The 20031-nt window shown below is 45.2% G+C and overlaps 1 protein-coding gene across 1 annotated transcript; it reads right to left on the minus strand.

Annotated features, from left to right (window-relative positions):
* Window positions 1–39: 39 nt before the first annotated feature.
* Window positions 40–18774, minus strand: LOC126536782 (scoloptoxin SSD43-like). Its single transcript, XM_050183786.3, has 6 exons — window positions 18514–18774; window positions 15972–16062; window positions 10868–11052; window positions 9174–9283; window positions 6180–6267; window positions 40–1140 (listed from the first exon to the last, which is right to left on the minus strand). The coding sequence occupies exons 1-6, from the start codon at window positions 18772–18774 to the stop codon at window positions 820–822; spliced, it is 1056 nt and encodes a 351-aa protein (XP_050039743.2). The 3' UTR covers window positions 40–819.
* Between the last annotated feature and the right edge of the window lie 1257 nt (window positions 18775–20031).

The raw sequence follows: 20031 nt of genomic DNA on the forward strand, positions 1-20031 counted from the left end.
CGTCAAAAAAGAAAAAGAAAGCTCAAAGGGCCTTTGAAATCGGCCGTATGGCTTTTTAATGGCAAGCGTCATTTCTGTCCAGAATGACTGCCGGCGAGACATCAAAGGACGCATATGTCGACATCCTTTTTATGAATTCACGGGTAAATGATGAGCATAGAGTTAACACAAATGCGTACGTTTCGCAGCATCTAAATCACAAGGCAGATGGAGAGCACGGGGATGGCGTTCATTTTAGCCTCGTCAAAGCGATCCCGTGAACGAACGGTTGATGCATTGTTTATTCACTTTTGTACTCGAATGATCTATCTTCCTCAATAGCCTTGCCATGATCGTTTTACTTGACTTTATGACAGCGTTACGGTGTCGCCATTTCTGTACAAGCACCAATAAATGAGATGGAACGTTCTTAATGAAACGGAGAGAACTTTGCCGGCGTGCGTGTAGCCACCTACGTGCTATTCTGCATAGAAAAGGGGTATAGAATCGGAAAGGACTAAATGAAAGAGATAGAGAGAAAGATGGAGAGAGGAAAGGACTAGGAGAGAGAGAGGGAGAAATAAAGAAAGCGGACGAAAACGTGCGGACTAGTTTGGTTATTATATTGTGCATAAAGAATTGCACCATGTGAGACGCATAAGAACAATCGTTTCCTTTCCGTGTCTATCATAATTCCCCCCCCCCCCCTTTCTTTTTCTGGAGCTGTCTCCAAGGGAGAGTGCTCGAGAGCGCGCAAGCAGAGACCAGCTCTGCGCTGGCTCGTCGTGTGCCCTACAAATGTATCCGGACACGCGAGGCCACGCCGACCGTCATGCCGCGTCACTTCTTCGCGAGCGCTTCGTGGCTAGCCGCAGCACCGCCTTGATCGGCGTTGTCGGCCGTCTTCGCGGCCTCGGTCGTCTTGTGGTCTTCGGCCCCGGCGGCGTCCCCGCCTGCGGACTCGTTGGAGCCGCCCGCCACCAACTCGGCTGCCGTGGCGGCCCCCGTGGCGGTTCTACGCCTTCTCGTGTGCATGACGACGAGGCAGATGACGACCGCTACGCAGATAATCACTCCGGCGCCGATGCCTATGATGGACACCAAGGAGGGACTCCCGTCGATTCTGGACTGGCCGGAAGTCGAGGGCTTGGCTTTTTCTACCTGCACGGTTCGTGGTAGAGAGCAAGTTTAACGGTATCTGGTGAGGTTAGGCTAGCGACGGGCTTGGCGAGCTGCTCTAGGCGAGATGGTTCGGGATGAAATAAGTGGAGGGAAATATAAGTAAAGCACACACACCCGCTAACTCACACATGCGCGCATAATGTGCTTGCACAAAAGTTGTACAGAGTCTCACTGTGGCCTGTACCCCGCAAGAATGCTATAGGCGCTTCAGTGGGGCACAGTTCAGATCCCCTAGATTGGCACTGTCCAAGAACATCTCGTAGCTGAGGCTACGTACGTACCGTGCCGCATGTTTACGCGTTCCTCAAGGCAGATTTTGAGGTCGTGAAGCGTCCACAATACAAAATCAAATGGTCTAAGCCCTCATCAACACCGCAGGAGGGGCACCATTGGCGTGCTAGACAAGCGAATTCATCGCGCCTATCAAGATGATGCGTGATATAAAATTTACATTTATGCGGTCGAAACGATTGTGTGGTTTCTGGTAAAATTTTGAGTCCGCGTCAGTATAAAAATGCAAGGCCTGTCTGAAAAGCATACGGCCATGCTTCCGAAGTGATGTAGTGCCGCCAGGTGTTTTCGTCGTCCTAACTTCCTTCAAAGTAGTGCCCTCCCGCTTACAAACAACGAGTCCTCAGCACTTTCCACATCTCGAAACAGTCATGCTCGGTAAGTGCTGCTAGAGCAGCCGTCGCGTTGCACTTTGTCCTCTCAGGTTCGAAAGTACGTTCCCTTCAAGGTGCCTTTTAATTTGTGTGAACAGCCAAAAGTCGTGCGAGCTTATTTTCAGACTAGGTAGTTTGACGAACTAATCAAATACTGTGCCATGCCAAAAAAGACAATCATTTAAGCAGCATGCAAGGGGGGGATATCCTGGTGCAGTTGCCGTGACTTTGAATTCCTCTGTGAAAATCTTTGGCAAACTCTTGCTCACACCCGATGCGCGCCCAAATCAGCTTTAAAGATTATTTGTAGCACCTTGTTGCTATTAGTCTCTCAGCAATTCCTCTGACAGCAAGCCGAAGAGCTGTCCTTATCGTGGCTCACACTTCATAAAGAATCGCATCATTATGGCGTATTGAGGGCTCCCCATACCACGGCTCACTCGCCGCAGATGTATGACATTTCTCGAAGCGGTTGTACCCTATTGTAGTCTACAAAAGCTGTTAGGGTCTTGTGCATTGCTTCTGCTTGGCTATCACCAAGGTTTGCACATGAATTCATACGGTATCATTGTTCGTTCATTTTCGCTCATTTCATTTTTCAATTTTCGTTCATTTCAAAAATTGAGATCCACCCGATTCCTTCCGATTAATCCATGTGCATTTCCTTTGAAGCTTCGTTCTACAAGACGCGTGGATTTTAATTTAACTGTTTAGCTAGCGCAATCGGCGAATGTGTGTTCGAAGTTGCGAGGGAAGCGGATGAGGATGGCGCCTCGAGGGGAAGAGAATCACGCGCCGGGGAAAGTACGAAGGAGTGCACTAAGCGCGCGGCAAAGCAACGCCACCTAGAGGAAAGTCTAGGTGACGTTGAACGAAGCGGGGAATCTATAAGGAGGAAGGCAGGCGGAGGCGCGCTGGGTTGACTTCCTGTGGCCGTTGCTACAGGTTGCAGGCTTTGTTTGCCATGCCGATGTACCGGTTTCGTCTTGTGATAACATCGTCGTTACCTGCCGTACGCTGTGTGCGAGTGAATGCGTGGGACGGTGAGCCGGCGATAGCGGCTCTCGCGTGCGCAAGAGAGGAAAGGAGGGAGGAAGCGCGCCATCTTCTGTCGCACGCATGGCACCGGGGGAAGGGAGGGAGTGGGGCGTTGTATAGCCGCGCGCAGTCGTGCGAGCTTTGAAAGCGATCTGCTTTGGGGGCACAGTCTAGGCGAGCCGATGGCTCGTAGTTTTGCGTGCGCTGTGTTCTCGCCGCTTAGTTTGCGTTGAAGCGATAGACAGCACGAAGCTCACTTGGCTCGCTGCTGCTGCCGCGATTTTTCGCGCCAGCGTTTTACATCGAGCGTCCGCGTTCATTGAGTGTGATGTATCAATGTTTGCCTGTGCGCGCTGACACCATGCTCGTTAACTTAGTAAGCGAATCTTTACAAGGGGGCGTTCTACTCCGGCTGCTGCTGTGTATGGCGCGACCGCGCTAATACTAGCTGCGATGCGGACCGTTAAGCGTCTAGGCCCATCGAGTTCGCTAAGCACCCACACACATGCGCGTCACCCGCGTAACTTTTTTTCCTCTCTTGAACTTTACTCCAGCTCGCGGTCTTCCGCAGAACTGATTTGCCATATTGAGTGTTCAGTGCTTGGAGTTGTCAATTGATTCGCCCTTTCTCTGCAATCGGCTAACCTGCTGGTTAGCTGAGGTGGTAGAGTGGCCGCCCCGGAAAGACCTTGATCCCGAGTTTGAACGCCGAAATAAAACCTTTTTTCTACAACTGAAAAGCTTTCTTTCTTCAAAATTCGTATGGGTTTAATTCCTTTGTAGCTTCGTGCTACAAGACGAATGGATGTCATATTTTTTTTCTTGAATCTAAGAACCTACTCGCGAAACTCGATGCACGGCGTTCAAACGCTCACTCTTGAAACAGTGTAAGGCATGAACGAAAAGCTATCATCGCGGTGCCCCATTTAATACAAAACCCTGTTATCTCAGTGGCGTAGGATGCTCAACGCCATCAAAATATACGAAGTTCCATTTGTTCAGCGTTTTCCAAATGAATGTATTCAGAAAACAATATTATGCAAAATGCTGGTTTCTCGACCTATCTATCTCTCGGCACGGAAGGTTCTTTGGTGAGCTTCATGCGCAATAAAAAGTTCGGCAGCATAGTACATTCCTGTGACACGTGAAGGCGAAAGCCTGCTGCACATTTGGTAATGCTTAAGTTATACACGATTGGAGGGACCAGACTTCTTGCAAGACACAACAAGCCGCCGTCTGGAGTAAACGTGGAGCAAGCCGTTGTCTGTAAGATTCGGCCTCCTCTCTACGTTGTCGTCTCGCATCGTCGCGTTGCTGTTTTCGCACTTCGGCTTCTTCGTCTCGTTTTTGACGCTTGGCTGCGGCTTCGCGCGCTCTCGTACAGCGGGGTCACACTCGCGCCAACGACGTCTCTCCTTGACTTTACGTCGCGTCCTCTCAGCAGGGGAAAGCAGCCCTCGGGGTCGAACGCCTTGCTCCCGTCGCACCTCGTTTCTCGCTTGGCGAGCATCCTTAGCCGTAGCATGCTTCCGAGGGGGGTTTGAAAAAAGGTTTGCATCACTGACCAAGTCAAACGAAAAAAAAAGGACGTTTCGGAAACCGTACGGGTTGCTTTTTCACAAAGAGGCGGTCAAGACGAGTAGTCTTTTCAATCTTCATTGCCTGACCAGATGAATTTTCGTCGAAACCTTGACTGCGTGTACAACAGGAGTGCTTACGGACACGACGTAGTTACTAAAATACGGAGAACTACTCGTCTTATCCGCTTCATTGTGAACAAGGAACCCGTACGGGTTCCGAAACGTCTTTCTTTTCGTTTCAGTTGCTCAGTGACTGCAAACCTTTTTTTCAAACTTCAATGCCTGACGAGACGGATTTTCGTCGAAACCTTGACTACTTCCGAGGGGGGTATGCAATGCTTCATTGATGGTTCGGATGCTTGTTTTGAGCTTGTTCTTTATTGAAACGTGTGCTGTTCTGCGTGTTGTATGGATGATTTCAATGAATGTATGCACTGTTGGCTTCACTTCCCTGAGCGCTTGTAGCCTCTTCCTTAAAGAGGTATGAGCCATTGCATTTTTTGCATGCTTACGGGGGTATGAGCTATTGATAATGATGATATTTTTTGTAACACTCGACTAGACGCCCCGTTTTTTGAATATGAGCCATTGCAACGAGCCACTCGACGCTTTCGCCTTAAAATGGTCTTTTGTTTTGTTTTTTGTCCGAGCTTGCAAGGCATACTGAACTTTCTTAATTTTGTTGAGATACCAATTAAATGAATATTCCAGGCAAATTTTCGCCGTCGCTCTGATGTTACTTGCACAATCCAAGTGCAATAAAAATGAGTGGCTCGCGCGCCTGTATGCTGCGGGTGCGAAGGCAAGCGTGATAAGGTGAGCCGCGAAGTATGGTGGTTTGATGCATGCTGTCTTACTGTGCGGCCAGTGTTATGAGGTCACGTGATTGAGAGTGCGCGTCTTTTCCTATAGCTAAGCAGTGGTTGCTCATGGCGGTCCCCTCGGCTTCGCGCGACGTATGCTGGAGGTTATCTGCGGTGGGTGCCCGAGATAAGGGAGGACCAGGATGCCTGGTGGCTTCGTGCGCGTGGACTTCGCGGCGTCCTCCCCTGCGCGCCTATAATGCTGGAAGTCGCGTAATCTAAGTTTCTGAGATGCGATGAAACAAGCGGCAGCATCAAGCATTCGCTCCCAACTGCCTGTGCCCGTCATCATCCCAGCGTTGTGACATCTAATGGTCGCAGTAATCGAGTGAAATCTATTCATGTTTGTCGATGAGCTTGATAACACGCTTGTTTAGTAAGGAAATGTTTGCTACTATTTATACTGCCGATAAAACTACGAACCTTACTTTGCGTAATTGTTTAACACTTCTCTGTCGCTATCAATGCTTCGCCTTTCGCGCGACACTGCGATTTCTTTTTCCTTGGACAGTATCACGTAACGATTACTTTAGCTCGATTCAATTCTGTTTGTATATTCACTATTCATGACAGGCCGATACTGACGATAAAATAATCGAAAGACGTAGTGCCATGATACTATGGCCTCTGACATCGCGAAAAGGAAGTTAATTGCTATAAAACAGCTATATTATGCCGATACTGGTTAAGCTATACTGGACGAATAAAGGTTTGAACGATCTGCACTTTTCCATATATTTTTTGCAGTACCTTCAAATTATAACTGATATGCTTTTTCGACACGATTAAGGTAAAAATAAAAAATGGAAGAAAGTTATTTGCACACTAATTATCTTGCCACCTAAATTGTTGAACAAAGAACAGTAACTTACGCATAATTTTGTGACGTCACATTCGAAATCACTGCCACAATCGCTGCAAGGCTCCCCTTGCTTGTACACCGGTGCTCCTGTTTTCAATCTGCGAAAAGCAGACGTCACTTTTCACTTCGCCACCATGCACGCACGTATGTATAGAAAATAACTGCTGCCTACAAAATGCCAACGACGGGGAACAGCTCGTGGATAACACACAGAGCATGAAGCTTTATACCTAAGAGCCAACCGCGATTTCCGTATTCAAATACGCGGAAGGCGCCAGAAATACTCACTTTAGACAACAGCTGAACCGGTACGAATGAAATTTGCAGCGTATAGGGAAAATAAAGCGAGTTCTACTGTCACGAGAAGGCAGGGCACGAATTTCCAGAAAAGTTCTTAGGCTAGAATTGCTCGTTTGAAATCAATTCCAGCCAGTCCTGAAGCCAGAGATATTACTAGCAACAGTGGCCGGCCTATAGCAATAAGCACTCGCGAACAAAAGCTTTGTTAACTCGGCTCAGGAACGTTTATTGAAGCCTAACATTTTTTTTTTTTTCAGAAACTGCCGGAAATCAATAAGTTTAAAAAGAAATCAAACCACAATGTTTTTAAATTAAAAATTAAATTATGGGGTTTTACGTGCCAAAACCACTTTCTGATGATGAGGCACGCCGTAGTGGAGGACTCCGGAAATTTCGACCACCTGGGGTTCTTTAACGTGCACCTAAATTTAAGTACACGGGTGTTTTCGCATTTCGCCCCCATCGAAATGCGGCCGCCGTGGCCGGGATTCGATCCCGCGACCTCGTACTCAGCAGCCTAACACCATAGCCACTGAGCAACCACGGCGGGTACAATGTTTTTAAATGCGTAACTCTGCATTTCGATAGATATAGCAATTCCGTAAACAGCATCTGTTATAACATCTGAAAAGGACAAATTTTATTTATTCGTGTGCACCTGTAGGTCACAACTAAGAAGGGGTCCGACAGACGGACTTGGACACTGTGGTATCAAAGTTATATAAGCAGTGATAAAGTGCCTCAGAAACGCTGGCCGACGTTTGGATAGGTGAACCTTTCTATCTTTGTCAAAGGCGGCCCTGACAAGGCCGCCTTTTACATTTTACATTTCAGCGCGGTGTAGAATACGTGAGTTTTGTCTGCTCTAGATAACCTACTAGGCGCAGCCTGCATAATTATGTTAATATCCTTCCTTTCTGTTGTAAACAGGAGAAATAAATTCATTCATTCATTCATTCAATATTTTTTATTACTGAGTTTGAGAGTTGTAAACTCGGCGCTATAAATTTTTCAGTTCCGCAACTTATAATAATTCTTGTGAAAACAAATTTGTTGGCTGAAATAAAAAAATCGGCTTCCATACGGTCCGTATTTCTTTTATATTTCTTTTTATTTTTAATGCAACAAACCTCATTAACTTTGATGGAGTGAATGCAATGCAAAGGTATTTCTTCGTTCCCAAACATTTTGGCCTGCTGCTCCTTCAGTTTTATAGCATTACTCTTTATTACGCATAGCTTACTTGTATGTTTGTCTGCGCGCCCAGCGAGAAGCATGCTTGGTTGCGGATACAGGTCGTTGTATTGCGAAGTCACAAGTTCGCTTGCATTTACCTACGCGTCGCATGCAAAAAAAAAAGGGGGGGGGGGGCAAGCGCCCCCCCCCCTTTTCTTTTTCTGTGTTCATATTCTTGTAACTTATGATTTCTACGCTTCAAGAAAATACACAGGGAGACTTCACGTGTACCTAACCCAGGAGAGAAAAAGAAAACAGAAAATACCATGGTACCTCCCCCGTAGTCTTAAGTAAAACATGTTTCGTTAAAGCAGCACATCAGGAATTATACCGCCCGTTTTTCTTTAATTATACAACTGTCTAAGCAGATTGCCACTGAATTCATTTATATCGTGGCCTGTATAGCCGTGAACTTAACGGATGGAACGAGCGTTTATTGTGTGGCGACTCTAAAGGGCCTACACTATTTACCCAATTAATGTTCGCGCCGACAACCCGCCCTCTCCCCCTTCCCTCAAAAATCTACAGTTTTTCGAGTAATCGTCCCTCTCTCGAAAATTGTGGCAGTGACTGTTGTCTGCTTGGTGTGGCCAATGATTACGATAGGATAACAGGATGGATGGATGTGATACGTGCGTCCTCTTTCTAATAAGGCGGCGACGAATACCGCCAGGCTCGTAACCTTCAAGTTTCTTTCGCGCCTATTTTAGGCCTCTAGGAAACGCATGACCGTCGAGCGTCATCTGCTAAGCGTCATTCTATAGAAAAAACGTTCTCTCGGAAAATTTTCCCCGCGTAATTATCGCACATCCAAGTTCCCATCAATTTTATACGCAAAAAAAAAGATATACGTTATGCGAGCATTATGTGAGTAAATACGGTATATCCCAAACAAGCTGGAACTTTCAAGTGCTCAATAGTGCTCATACTTGAGGTGTCCGTGGAGCCTGTTTCCACGTTTTTGTGTTCCTCAGGGCCACAACTGCTTTCCTTCGCAATGTTCACACACGGGTATAGCTCACTCTCTCCTGCCCAATCCTAGGGCCATCTTTTCTAAGAGCTCTGTTAATCCCTATAGTGTGTGTAGATGCGTTTAGATGATGCTATAATCACAAAGAGACTACTTAACCGCGCAAATAATGTGTCTAAAAGCTCGCGAAATGAATAAGGGGAGGGGTGAGGTAATGGTCACGTTCGCCAAAGTTTCGTTCAGGCACGATGCGACACGACAATCGTGAGCGCGGTCTCCAAAGCTCCGCATTTATCACTGAAGAACTCGAAATCGAGTTATGTAGGGGTAGAAGGACCTTGTGCATGATATGCCGTCAAAATCCTGAGAATCTTTTTTTATTGCTAAGTCCTCAGAAATTATCGTTAAGAATGTTTTTTCAACATAAGCTTTTAAGAGAATCGGAGGTTTGGTTTCATATTCTTGTTTTTTTTTAAAGGTGCATAAGACTATACTCACCCAGGGTGATAGTCGCATACTAGGATTTCCTTGGTTGGGTCGTTTGGCCTTGATTTTAACTTGAACTGTTTGTAGCCGCAACCTATGGAGCGAGTTTCAGCCCAGATAAGCTGAAACACACACAAAAAATATCTATACATCTGACATTGCGACGAAACGAGGACAGTGCAAAACACACACACACACACACACACGCACGCACGCGCACGCGCACACACACACACACACACACACACACACACACACACACACACACACACACACACACACACACACACACACACACACACACACACACACACACACACACACACACGCACGCACACACACGCACACACACGCACGCACACACACACGCACACACACACACACACACACACACAGACACACACACACACACAGACACACACACACACACATGCACGCACACACACACACGCATGCACACACACACACACACACACATTCCGAGAGATATCCACCCCCATTTTGAATATGCGCAAAGTGCTTTAGTAAAACGGATGGGAAGTTAAATGACGTTGTGTTTTCTCTCGGTGCAGAATGTCGTCATATAGCGGATTCACTTCTTTCATTACTTCTCCCAATGTTCTACATCAGGCATAGCATATTGCAAGCACCTGGATGGATGCTTCCCGAGTAATCTAAATAAAATATCTTATAGTCTTATATCCTATGTTCCCGTCGAGACTTCTCACATGGCGTGCTCATTACGAAGGATAGCTCAACTCGCTGAAGAATTGGAAGTCCTTAATTCGTTTTCCAGATGTACGCTTTTCATGCTTCTGAAGATGCGAGAAATGTGGCAAAACTAACGTTTCAATGGCGAGAAATATCCGGCACTTGAGGAAGATAGTCTTCGCGAGCCCATTAGCCTGAGTAATAATGGGACACGACATGAAAACGCAATAACAAAAAAAAATGCTGATAAAGAAGATTCACTCTCACAAGTGTCCAACGGCTGTTCGCAGCATTTGGCCATTGCAGTAACATCGTTGAGATGACTGCGCAAATTGTTTCTAAGCATTCCAGCGTGAGTACTGCACTTTTGTTATCTACAATAGTAGAATATGTTAATCTCGCACACCCGTTTAGAGCAAGCGCAGTTAATCTCGCCTTCAGTCGCAGCCCACGCTGAGCCACTCGCCGTGGTGACTTAGCGGCTATGTCGTTGCGCTGCTAAGCACGAGGTCGCGGGATCGAATGACGGCCGCGGCGACCAAATTTCGATGGGGCGAAATGCAAAAAAAAAAAAAAATGTCCCGTGCATTGGGGGCACGTTATATAAAGACCCCTGGTGGTCGAAATCATTCCGGAGTCCCCCACTACGGCGTGCCTCATAATCAAATTGTGGCTTTGGCACGTAAAACCGCAGAATTCATTTCAATTTCACTCTGGGCAGCCAGTTCATTGACGGCGGCAGCTGACGACAACTTGGCGAGCGAACACGGCTGGCAAGCATGCCATGAGAACAGGCGCAACGTTGTATCGTGGGTGTTCCCTTTTTTTTTTTTTTCATTCTGCCGATTCGTGCCCTCCCCGGCGAAAAAAAAAAAGAATGGCTGCCCCAGAAGCGCTGCCCATTATGGTCTATATACATGTATCATTTTGCGCAATTCAAAAAAAAGAAAGAAAAAGGATAACAGACAGAACGCATAGGATTTCGCTGCGCATACCTGTGCGAATCTCTCCGCCTCCGCGTCCGTTTGATCCGCGTACTTGTTCAAGTCCGCAGGTTTCAACTTCACGCTCCCGTCGAACCACGTCTGGAGCACGTGGGCGCCCTTGAACGGCGCGGCTTTCGGCTGCGTTGCGGGGACGGCGGCGGAGTCCTGGATTTGGTGGACTCCGGTGAAAGACCCTGCGCAGTGCGCAGCGAGTGTCTGTATAGCTGAAAACTGTCCGCAAAGCCCGGCTACAACATAATCCGGAGAGCCCGATAGTATACGATGTGCAGTTCTGCCAACTGTTAAAGCGGGAGCATAGAGTACGTTCAAGTATTCCTGTCTGGCAGTTCTACGATCACACGGCTTTGCCGCAGGAGACTTGCGGTTGGTGGCGCTGGCACCTTTATATACACATGCACCCGTGCAGTGATTGACACTGCTTCAGCTGGCGCTTGAAACTGTAGCGCCAGCAAAGGGAGCGCCGCAAGTTAAAGTGTTTCCTCTGACAGCTGACCTCACTGTGCATGATACTTATGCACTCAACTAAAAATCCCGAGGAATCCTTTTGTTTTTTTTTTCAAACAGGAGCAGCCGTGACGTGAGAAGGCAAGCGAGAAAGGTGACGTAAGAAGGCAAGCAAACGCTGGATAAACTTAAGTTCAAAGTACGGTATGGTGCGTTCCTGCTGTTTCTGAAAAATAAAAAATAAAATAAAAATAAGAATAAAATTTCGCGAAGGTTTCATTCGTCCCGGTGGCGCCACGTCACCGGCACAAACCCTCGCGAGAGCCAGTGTTCAAATAACGATAAATATGTGTTCAAATAGTGATATTTCCAAATAGCATCGAATAAGATTAGTAGAGAAAATAAAGGCGGTCTTGAATACTCGAGAATACTTACTAATTTAACCTAACTGAAATATGAATATATTGTGGAGTCCGTCTGGGAAACATTAAAGAAAACGAAAGGTCTGTCTACACTATATGATACATGTGCCGTTCACAACTAGACGTCCGGTCAAGCGAGGAGCTTGTAAATGAGACGCAGTTTAAATGTGATCGCCGTTGGTGCATCGTGGCGATGACAGAAACAAAATACAGTTGAAGCTCGATTTAACGAAGGGATGACCACGCTAGAATTATTTCCTTAAATCGGGAAGTTCGGAAATTCGAAGGGATTTTTCGGTCCTTCGAACTCTAAATTTATGACGTAGCGACACCCAACAGGTACCACACCATCGTACTTGCCGCTAACCCACGCCTGCGCGTGTAGAAAGTACCCGAGGACGACCAACTACCGCCGCTCCTAGCATCATCTGGTGTGTAAGAACGCAAATATGTCCAACGGACAACTTACGCAGGGCGTGCATAAGCAGAGCCGCATTAATTAAAGCGCACCGCAGGGTCTAGATGGCACAACGGTAGCGGTCGCACATGAAATCAACATTTCTGTGCCCGCCACGATAGCTTTGCGGCTATGGCATAGCTCGAGGTCGCGGATTTAACCGAGGCGGCCGCATTTCGACGGCGGAGAAATAAAAAGAAAACAAAAAAAAAAAAGACCGCTCGCGTACGCTGATTCAGGGACACGTTAAAGAACACGGTGTCAAAATTAATCCGGAGTCCACCACTAGGTCTTGCCTCATAATCCGATTGCGGTTTTGGCACGTGCAGCCCGATAATCCAATTCAAGTTTATTGCTTCTGATACGATGCGACGTGCTATGTGAGGCAATGACAATGCTTAACCATCTCGGTGGTTATGAAATATGGCGCACAAGAGCGCCTCAAGCAAACACCTCTCCCTTTGTGTATTGCGTACTACGCAGACAAACAGCAGTGGTGCACGCTAGGTAACATTTACCATCAAGTCACCACTCTCGTGTTGGACAAAACGTTGAAAAAGTTAACATTCGCCGTCAATACCCCGGCTAATTATCGTCATTCAAAGCAAACAGCACGGAAAGCTTCGCTTACATCGATTCCCACAGTGCGTGGGATCTGCATAATTTTTTTTCATCCACTTTCATTTTCATTCATTTATCATTTCTTTACTTCAATTAAGAACATGCAACTATCCTTATGATGTCCTCCGTGTCATTGTTTGTTGGCTTCTTATGATTTTACTGATAAATATCGGCCCTCTCGGTTTCCTGTCCTCTCGTTCATGTTACATATACAGTGTCCCAACTATCATGCACCAACATTTTAAAATATGCAAATGCCACATAGCTGGATAGAAACAAGGTAATGTTCTTTGCCTTCGCTTAGAGATACTCAGATTATTTTTTTTTGCATTCAGCCAAATTACATAATTCGTTTTAGTTAATTAATGAGCCTCTCAAATGTCATAATTAGATGAAACGTTTCAATGTGAAAATAGTAGAGCAACATGAAAAGCTCCCGATACAGCTTTCTGTTGGTCAATACGTGTGACCTAAAAGTGTTTTTCGAACGCAAAAGAAGTCTGCGAGCACACGCAAAATTGCAGCGCGACTGGCCTCTAGAGGCACTTTGCGTGTGTTTGCGGCCTTCTTTCACGCTCAGAAAAATACTTTTATGTCGCACGTATTGACCAACAGAAACCTGTATCGGGAGCGTTTCATGTTGCTCTACTATTTTCACATTGAAACGTTTCATCTAATTATGACATTTGAGAAGGTGATTAATTAATTAAGACTAATTATCGAATTAGGCGGAATCCAGAAAAGTAAACTGAGTATCTCCTAGTGGCGGCAAACAACATTATTTTAGTTCTCTCCAGGTATCTGGCATTTGCATATCTTTAGATCTTGGTGCAGGATAGTTGAGACACTCTGTATATATATATATATATATATATATATATATATATATATATATATATATATATATATTTATTTATTTACAATACTGCTACTCTCATTTGAGAGCGTGGCAGTTGGGCGTTACAGTAGACATGTATATGAATACGCATTTAGGCAGTACAGTTAAAAAAAAATGGAAGAAAAAAGAAAACAATTGCCCGAGGATGGTAATATAAGAAAGAAGCTGAGTTTAGAAACAAAAATGCAAGTTTTCACATGACAGTTCATTAACATGATACTGGCAGTTAAGAACACGTAATTAACCAGTTTATACATAAAATAGGAGCGAACTGAAAGATAACACTTAAAGCGTGAAGAAATTTTAAAGTTGTGTGAAGGGATACGCTTTAAAGCATACACTTTGAGAGCGAGAAGACACGAATGGAAAAAGAAAGAACAATCAAGGCAAGCAATCAGCAGGAAATGACAGTTACAACAATTATCTTAGGACTAGCAGTAGTACAGTAATGAAAATTTATTTTGGGAACATAGTGTACCATATGTCCACATAACGACAATCAAACAAAAATGGAAAAAGAAAAGTGGGAAGTCGAAAGCAACACAATGCGAAATTTGTGACGATGACACGTGCGATGATAAATTGTTTTATTTACGCACTGCAGCTTCCAGTTGTGAAGTAAATTCGGACAACGATTCGATGGAGGTATATATATATATATATATATATATATATATATATATATATATATATATATATATATATATATATATATATATAGACCTTGTTAGAAAGTCCTGCAAGCCACGTGGACAATCAATCATCATCAAATATTTTTTCGCGCGTTCAAGTTCTACACGTTGCTACGCAGTATGACCTATCCCGTCTTACACGTACCACCAGAGAACATTGTAATTAATTTACTGGTGAGTCCCTTAAAGTCTGTATCAACTTCAGCAAAAACTGACACGTTAACGCGTTCATCTTCCCTCGCAATAAAATGATTACCCAACGAAACTTATGCATCGGGTGGACAGCTGCGCGAAAGCATATGCGTAATTCAATGGCAATCCCTGAACATACCGTTATTACAGTACGTTAAACGTATACATTAGAAAGGCTGTATATAATAAATTTGTTCATGTACTATCTGCATTTGTAGCAATGCGAAAAGCAGTGTGGGCGGTTTTCTTGCGCGATTTAGCGAATACCAAAGGGCACGAACATGCACGGCGTACAGTGATGTCTTACGAGCTGTCTTTGCGACGAACCAGTGCTCGTCATACAGCTTGGCGCTCTTCGCGTCTTGCTAGCTTGCGCAAAAACTACGCAGCTCTCGGAATTTGCAGATAGTACGCCCCTTTTTTTGTGCCTGCTTGTGTCAGTCAAGTTAATCGCTATCGAGCAAAACATGGTTAAATACTATTTGTGAACAGTTAACACATGAATGCACGTGCATTATTACCTAGACTTCGCGTCTTATTAACTCAACTGTATACGATCATGAACAGCAGGTTGCCATTATCCCTCAAAAGAAAAGTGTATAACAGCTGTGTCTTACCTGTACTCACCTAAGGGGCAGAAACCTGGAAGCTTTCAAAAAGGGTTCTACTGAAATTGAGGACGACGCAACGAGCTATGGAAAGAAGAATGATGGGTGTAACGTTAAGGGATAAGAAAAGAGCAGATTGGGTGAGGGAACAAACGCGAGTTAATGACATCTTAGTTGAAATCACGAAAAGGAAATGGGCATGGGCAGGACATGTAATGAGGAGGGAAGATAACCGATGGTCATTAAGCGTTACGGGCTTGATTCCAAGAGAAGGGAAGCGTAGAAGGTGGCGGCAGAAAGTTAGGTGGGCGGATGAGATTAAGAAATTTTCAGGGACAACGTGGCCACAAGTAGAACATGACCGGGGTAGTTGAAAAGTATGGGAGAGGCCTTTGCCCTGCAGTGGCGTAGCCAGGCTGATGATGATGATATGTGCACGATTACTTTGGACCTTCGTCGAAGTACCCCAATGTTTTAGCACGAAGCCGTATCCCGTCTCTGCGTAAGGTTTCTGTGCATCTCGTGCTAATGGCAGCCACGTATATTTCTAAATCCTCATGACAATAGACTCTCGTGTTCGTCACAAATATGACCAAATCGTCTTTAACTGCAACCCTTCAGAGCCTGTTTCATTTTTCTTCAATTAACGTGCCCCACGAGTTACGAGCCATTTCGGTAACATGCAAAGCAATTGCGGACTTCAACCTTCCTAAAAGCAAGCGCGGAGAGCAGCTTCGTATTGCGACGGTGATGGTAACCTGTGTCAAGAGCGGTTCCCTTTGCTCGCGCAGTGGGGTCGCACTTGTCCGCAGTGGCCTGGGCATGGGCTGCCAGTTCGTTGTTCCAGTCCTTTAAATTACAATTTGTGAAAGAGACAGAGTTAGTCAACGATGATCAAACTCCTATAAAAAAAAGATGTGTCAGTGCTTGACTCAACAGAACAGTGTTGAGGTGCCTCGTATAGACAAGTGCACCGTTTTGACGTTATGAAGCATATTACCCTCGGACGCCTAGAACCCTTCTAGCACGTATACCTACGCCCTAATGCTGGTGCCAAGTCTCAAAACGAAAAAGGGAAAGAGAGAGAGAGAAAATTTCACTCTATTCGCCGAGACGATTTTACAGCTAAAGAAACGATTAGGGATTCCTGTCACGAAGACAGTCTGAGTGGTAAGCCTGCACTGGCACTCACAAACATACGAAAACCATTTTTACCTAAATTTATTTGCCCCACAATACTTTCTTGTACACAGTCCCGACATTAAAATTATCTTGATGCGTATGTTCAGCGTTTGTACGGGCGACCTTATTGCACCTTATTGTGCATGCTTTTCTGGAATTGCTAGCCTAATTCAATTTGTAGTGTGAAGGCTTGCTTGGTTTTAATGCATCAAGTTTACGTACTTTGTGTGTATTTCTACTATCCTGTGTATGCCCATCCTGTTTGGACCCCTGTGATTCGCCGCCTTTAATAACTAAATATAGCAAATAAAGTCTGAAGTCGGGATTGTGCGTTATCAGGTGGGCGTTCGTACACAAGAACCGTTCATAAGAACGCTCATCGGTCAATCACGAAAGACGACGCGCATTTGGTACTTATTTCTCTAATTACTTATTTAAGGGCCCCAAGTCGGTATTCCTGAATTGAAGCCGCGCAGTTCTCTACGGGTATTCTCGCACCAGACTCGTACTTAAAAAATTACATGTAAATAATTCCTTGTAATCAGTTAAATTTTCTGGTAATGTTGTAATTTACGATTACTTTGTTTACTCGGTAAAGCTCACTGTCTGTATTTGTTTCTTTTTCAGTACTCAAATACACGTAATCAGTTACATTATTGATGAGACAAGCTGAGACAGGCGACGCAACTTTGAGAACCTGAATTTGCCTAAAACTATGCAGTTGAACACCCGTGGTCGGGCAACGCCGCATGCCACGCGAATGACTCCAATGCCTGGAAGTCACATACGGACGATTTCTTTTTTTTTTTTCAGCTTTTCGTTAGCTCAACCAGGAGCGTCTTCTCCAAGTCCCGGCAACAATGAAGCGTTACGCTTCATAGAGGACCCAGCTGCTTAGTATAGTTAACAACAGTCAGCGCTTGTCTGTAGTATCTGTTTCCTTGTGTCTTTGTTTTATTCACGCTGTTCAACCTCAGTTCTATATATGAAGCAACTAGTCCTCATGAATATCTTACTAATGCAAAATCCGTATACGTTACAACAATGCTCGACATCCCACCCCCGAGCATGTACATCGAGCAAACTGGCTAACCTCTCTCTCCTTCCCTCAATTTTCCTCCTCAAGCGAGTTCTCAGTGTCACTGTTGGTGGCCTCATAACAAAGCGAGAAACGATGGCCAAATAATATTTTTTAAAGCAGTCGTTAGGGCAGATAAGCAACGTATGAGGTGCTGCAGGGTTCACTGAAAGCGCTAAGCCAGCTCCTTGTCTTTACTGTAACTATATAATGTTAATAAAAGCACGAAGGAAAGTAATGTAGAAGTAATCAATTACTTTTGAGTTATTTCTCAATTACTTTCGTGGAACAGTAACTGGTAACTGTAACCAATTACATTTTAATGCAGTATTTGTAATTGTAATCGGCAACTTCCTTTTCTGTAACTTGTACAACTATTGTCTGCATAATACATTCCGTAAGGTTGTTAAATGTACTGAGAAGACATTTCTGGTTTTTATTTCACCTTGCGTTAAATAAAGTACCGAGATTGCGACACCCTAGAAGATATACTGGGAAACCTCAGAGTACCCTAGACAAATTTCTCTAATAGCTTTTCTAGGTCTAGCTTTAGCTTCGCTTCTCAGGAGCTGTGTGTCACGTGACTTTACGATGCATACGGTATTCACGTGAAAGCATACCGTCTTCACCGCTACTTCCAACTCACTCGGTCGTCTACTCTGCTGCTACTCGCTGCGCGACCTCATATAGCGCAGCACTGCAGATGCACGAACGAGTGCCAAGATGTCCCGATTTTCTGCTCCCACGTTACCACTTTCTACGTCATGACGTCGAGACACTTGCACATCCTGGTAAACGAAACTGACAATCGTTCTTAGAAAAGCTGACGGAAAAAAATTTATTTAGGGCGCGTTTAGACTTCCGATGTCTTCATTTATCCGGGTTCTCGAAATCTAGGCGCTTTGCTTACGCAAAAAGAAGGAATAAGAAAAAAACGAAGGACAATTATGTCGAAAAACGTGTCAGCACGCCATTAATTAGAGGTCTAAATGGATGAACAATTTGTAAATCTAGCCAGAAAAGGGGGTGGCCGCACTCACCAATTTCATCATGTTGGTCGCCTTCGGGAAATTGACTAGGCCGCCGCCAGCCACCCGCGCCCGGTATTCGTTGTGCTTCTTGACTAGCTCGACCTTGTCCTCATCGCCGAGGTTTCTGCCGTCCGGAGTGGGCTCGCAGTCCTGGGCGGCCTGCTTCGCGAACGCAGCCAGCATGCTCCTGAGTACGGACTGGTCCTCGGCACCCACGCCGCTAGCAAAGGTCGCCAAGAAAACGCCCAGGGCCACCTTGGCGAATGTCATGACCGATGCTACTTTTTTCTTCTTCTTCTAGCACGCGACTTCTGCACGCGCTGGTGAGTTGTTTGTCAAATGGGGCAACTTACTCTCAGAGGTATAGGTTATGAATTGGGCGATTCAAAAGTTCAAGAAAGAAATTGGCAGCACATCCATCTTTAAAGATGATTGGTCACCCTAATGCGATTAGCCATATATTTTGTGACGCATGTATAATTGGGGGTGACATTATTTATTTGTTACGATACTTACAGCGAAGAGTGGCACATTGGCTTGACCAACGCGCCCAATGCGTCGCATTAATCTAAAAGGTTTATCGAAGAGCGGTACACACTCAGTGGCACGTATCAGGTGACCCACGTTGGCGTGAAAGAGGTTAACTCAAGGGTGGCACTTGCCCTGCGTCACACACCCAGTTGAGTTGTTCCGATGGTTGGTTTCGAAACCGGTTCCATGAGCACAGCAGCTTGATGCTGCACCCAATGCATCACCCAGTGACCCAAGTTGTCTTGAAGAACATTGGCGAGGACAGACATACATGCCACAAACTGAAAGAAGTTCCCGAAGAATGCTAATCACATTAAAATTTGAAAAGAAAAAGAGTTCATTCATTCATTCATTCATTCATTCAAAGAACTTTATTGAGTGCCCTGCGATTTGGTGGGGTGGGCTTGAACCCGGTTAGGTTTCGGCCAAGGGTTGTTGGCCCTTGGCGGCTTCCTCGGCTCGCTGGACGGCCCGGAGTTGGTGCTGCAGGTCCGAGCTGTGCAATGCAGACTAGCAAAGCGCGCGGAGTCTGTCGCTGTTTGAGGCTGCATCACCGTTATTGTGTATTATACTCGTACATTCCCACAGGATGTGCTCTATTGTGGCTCTAGAGTTGCAATGCCTGCACTTGTCAGTTATGTATATGGGTGTATTGTGTCAAAGAAAGTTATTAACTACAAATTTTGAAAGCGATAACTAACTCATAGAGATATGACGTGAATAATAACTAAATTTTACAGACAATACAATGAGAATACGAAAAAAATAAATAAAAGGTAAGCCGTAGTTCTTGTATCTCAGAAAACTGAAGATGGTATAAATGTTTCCTTCGCTATAACGTATGCCGATAACACGAGGGCAAACGACCACCGGAAGAGTCAAGTTCACTCCAAGTTTCTTTCGAAACGCTTCTTTGAAAACACCCTTCTTTAAAAAGTAAACCCGCAGCATGCTAACAAGATGAGCTTTCATTGCAGAACCACAAAGGTGGTGAAG

This window comes from Dermacentor andersoni, chromosome 4, assembly GCF_023375885.2.
Source record: "Dermacentor andersoni chromosome 4, qqDerAnde1_hic_scaffold, whole genome shotgun sequence".
NCBI lineage: Eukaryota > Metazoa > Arthropoda > Arachnida > Ixodida > Ixodidae > Dermacentor > Dermacentor andersoni.

What these genes read in the sequence shown, in the direction of transcription:
- LOC126536782 (XM_050183786.3), bottom strand. Translation starts at nt 18,774, where the DNA reads ATGACATTCGCCAAGGTGGCCCTGGGCGTTTTCTTGGCGACCTTTGCT. An exon ending in AGGCGGAGAGATTCGCACAG is followed by an intron (nt 9,284 to 10,867) that starts GTATGCGCAGCG and finishes TGTGTGTTTCAG; the next exon opens with CTTATCTGGGCTGAAACTCG. An exon ending in GTATGCGACTATCACCCTGG is followed by an intron (nt 6,268 to 9,173) that starts GTGAGTATAGTC and finishes TGCTTTTCGCAG; the next exon opens with ATTGAAAACAGGAGCACCGG.